This window comes from Talpa europaea (assembly GCF_964194135.1).
Source record: "Talpa europaea genome assembly, chromosome: 8".
In the NCBI taxonomy this organism is placed as follows: domain Eukaryota; kingdom Metazoa; phylum Chordata; class Mammalia; order Eulipotyphla; family Talpidae; genus Talpa; species Talpa europaea.
This window is the reverse complement of record NC_140075.1, coordinates 99,497,865-99,501,690: the sequence shown is the minus strand read 5'-3', so window position 1 is coordinate 99,501,690 and position 3,826 is coordinate 99,497,865. Positions and strand designations below refer to the sequence as shown.

The following is a 3,826-nucleotide window of genomic DNA, read 5'->3' as shown; positions in this document are numbered from 1 at the left end:
TATAAAAAAAAAAATTAATACACTAAAGAAAATCTTGCTGATGTGATTGTAATGTACCTATGTAACTTATTTACTTTTGGATGTTCTTCTGTATCTTTAAACCTTTTATTAAATAAGGTTTTAAAAATTCAGGGTTGAATGCTGTGTTCTTTGGGAGAGAATTTCACCATCTGAGATTAACATAAATCGGCCATGTTTTGCTTGCTGAAGATAACTGGGCATTTTTTGAGCCATAAGGATTCTGTTTTAACTCATTACCGGTGAAGCTAGGGCAGGGGGAATAACGCTGGTGTTTGCCTGGCTACGAAGTTACTGAATTGATTACGAATCTTTTTTACACAATTCTAGGCAAGAAAAAAATCTCAGCTTCGTGTATGTATCACTCAAAAACATGTAAATGGCACATTTGCAACGCTCTCTCTCTTTGGAATGAAATAAGGAGATTTCAGAGTGCAATCAGGTGGCGCAGGGAAGCTGCCTTGCTGAGGAGGGCCTCTTGAGTATTACAAGTCGATCTTGGACGCATTTTTCTACAAGTCATCGGAAATCCACTCCGGAATTAAAGTATTTTTAAGAGTACGGTGTTTTGTAACATATATATTCAGATATATATGTAATATTTCAGATATATATAAAAACATCTGAAAAATGCGAAAAAGGAAATGCGCCACCAGAGAAAGCAGCGCCCCCCACCGGCCGCAGGCACCATGACAACGGATGCGCCCCGCGTGCCGCGGGAGAGCGCGGATCTCGCGGCGTCGGGGACGTCGTTGCCGTGGCGACGCTCTCGCGGGCTTCGGCGCCGAGGCGGGGCGCGCTCGTCGGCGCGTGCGGTTGGCCCCGCCCACCACTGCAGCTTAACGCCCCGGCCGGCTGCGGGTTGCGAGAGCTCGGCGCCGCGCCAGCACCCCGCCGCCGCGGGCCCCGCGCGCTGCCGCCTGGCCCGCCCTCGCCTCTGCCGTCGCCAGCCTCGCTCCTCAGGACTGACTGCGCCCCCGCCGCCTGTGTCCTCGCCCGTCCTCGCCGCCCCGAGGGGGCCCCGCGCCCGCGAAGAAGCCGCTAGCGAAGAAGCCGCCCGCGGGCTGGGCCTGCCGCCGCCGCGGCCTCAGGGCCGTTTTTTCCTCCGGGACGACAGGCCCTGGCCTGGAACGCCGCTGCTCCTCGACCGCCGCAGGCCGCGCTCCCGCCGAGAACGCCCGACCGACTGCCGCAGCAGCCGCGAGTCCCCGCGCCCAGGCTCCGGAGAGGAGGCGGCCACGCCCCGCGACCACACCCCGGCGGCCGCTCCGGCCCGCGGCCCCAGCCTTCGCCGCCCGCGCCGAGGGACGCCTGCAGGTGAACGACCCCGCCGCGGACCCCGACCACAGACGCAAGATGGCGGCGACCGCGTGACGGACTGAGCCCCCGCGCGGCCCCGCTCCGAACACGCGCTGCCCGACGGACTCCGCAGGGCCGCGAAGGGACGAGAGCGGGACTCTGGGGTCGTTTGTTCACTGTGTTTGACTGAAGTTTGCCTCCCTCGGGCATATTGGGGAGGAGTGGCTGGTTCTCAGTACTAGAGCACCGTGAGCCACGGACTGGTCCGTATTTGTAGCTTTGGGGCCCTTGATAATTGGGAAAATGGCGATGACACTGTTGGAAGATTGGTGCAGGGGAATGGATGTGAACTCCCAGAGAGCCCTGCTGGTTTGGGGGATCCCAGTGAACTGTGATGAGGCTGAAATCGAAGAGACCCTCCAGGCTGCGATGCCCCAGGTGCCCTATCGAGTGCTTGGGAGAATGTTCTGGAGGGAAGAAAATGCAAAAGCAGCCTTGTTAGAGCTCACTGGCGCTGTCGATTACGCCGCCATCCCCAGGGAGATGCCGGGTAAAGGGGGAGTCTGGAAAGTGGTCTTTAAGCCTCCGACTTCCGATGCAGAATTTTTAGAAAGGTTGCACCTCTTCCTAGCCAGGGAGGGGTGGACCGTGCAAGATGTTGCCCGTGTCCTTGGGTTTCAGAACCCCGCTCCGGCCCCGGGCCCAGAAATGCCAGCAGAGATGCTAAACTATATTCTGGATAATGTTATTCAGCCTCTTGTTGAGTCCATATGGTACAAGAAGCTGACACTGTTCTCGGGGAGGGACATCCCCGGGCCTGGGGAGGAGACCTTTGATCCCTGGCTGGAGCACACTAATGAGGTCATAGAAGAGTGGCAGGTGTCTGACATAGAAAAGAGGCGGCGGCTGATGGAGAGTCTTAGAGGCCCTGCGGCCGATGTCATCCGCATCCTCAAGACTAACAACCCTGCGATAACCACCGCCGAATGCTTGAAGGCGCTTGAGCAGGTGTTTGGGAGCGTGGAAAGCTCCAGGGATGCGCAGGTCAGATTTCTGAACACTTATCAGAACCCGGGAGAAAAGTTATCAGCCTATGTCATTCGTCTGGAGCCTCTGCTACAGAAGGTGGTGGAGAAGGGGGCCATAGATAAAGATAATGTGAACCAGGCCCGCCTGGAGCAGGTCATTGCTGGGGCCAACCACAGCGGAGCCATCCGAAGGCAGCTGTGGCTGACTGGGGCTGCGGAAGGGCCGGCTCCTAACCTCTTCCAGTTGCTGGTGCAGATACGTGAGGAAGAGGCCAAGGAGGAGGAGGAGGCAGCCGAGGCTGCCCTCCTGCAGTTAGGCCTGGAGGGGCACTTCTGAGTCCCAGAAAGGGAACTTAATGCGGACCTCGATCATAGCTGCTTCCTTGTCTGTTCTGTTTGACATCAATAGGTGTGATTCTTCGTAGTAGAACGACTTAGCCATGTTCTGGGGGGATTCAGTTCTTAATGTGACATTTGTAAAATCTCCAGTGAGCACCCCGAGCTGCTACAAGTGAGTCATGTTAGCTACAGTGCCAGGTTAGATGCTTGGGCACAAGTGCTCAGTGCAAGCTGTCATCGTGGTGTCACCAGTTGTGTGAAACGTGAACTTGTGACGCCGTAGAGGTAATAAGAACTTGCATGTTCAGATGTTTAGAGCAAGGCCTGGCTAACTCAAGAAGTGTTCAGTAAAAGTGTGAGCTGTTTGTTGTTACTAATACGGTGAATTTATGTGTGTGTTTACTGTAAATTTTTCCTGGGAGGAAATGTGAATTTATTATAATTATACAACTTTACAGTGTAAATTTCTTACTTTGCATCTTCAAAACATCTGGTTCCATTTAATTGAAAAGTATTCTGAGACTACAAAATAAGGTGTTAGAAAAATACAGCATTTATAGTGCTGTGTAAATCAGTTTTTGACTCTACAAGATAAAGCTGTAAATTGCATGGGGAGATTAATATGAACCAGTTATGTATCCATTCCCCTATTTCAAATCTTTGTCATTGAATAGTTCTTGTTCATGCTGCTGATTCTACAAGTGTTCTAAACAAAGATAAACAGTTAATATTCAAATAAAAAGTTTAAAAGTTGTATAGCCTCACTTTTCTGACTTGCATAAGAATTCCAGTATAATTAAACTCAGTAGCCTCTTTTCTTAGGATGACTTCATATTATTTAAAAAAATCATATCTAGATTTTCTTTAAGGCTTTATATCATGCTATGCAAATTTAAATTGCAGTATCTTTTTTTAAGTAATTTTTTTTTTTAAGATTTATTTATACAAGAACTGGGGTACAGGTCAGAGGCATGGGAGGATGAGAGGATTCACCAGAGACAGCGCGGAGCAGAACAGGCAGACTGACCAAAGACACTGCTGAGGGGAGCAGCAGGCGAGACAGGAGAGGTCTACCATGCCATGTGGGAATCTCCCTGGCCGGCCAGGAATCGAACCTGTGCTGCAGAGGCTGCACACAGCGT

General features: G+C 51.9%; 1 protein-coding gene across 1 annotated transcript; it reads left to right on the top strand.

Annotated features, from left to right (window-relative positions):
* Positions 1-1,620: 1,620 nt before the first annotated feature.
* On the top strand, positions 1,621-2,682 carry PNMA1 (PNMA family member 1; the record flags this gene model as incomplete). The annotated part of the gene is made up of 1 exon (XM_084240300.1): positions 1,621-2,682. The coding sequence occupies one exon, from the start codon at positions 1,621-1,623 to the stop codon at positions 2,680-2,682; it is 1,062 nt and encodes a 353-aa protein (XP_084096426.1).
* Positions 2,683-3,826: the final 1,144 nt, after the last annotated feature.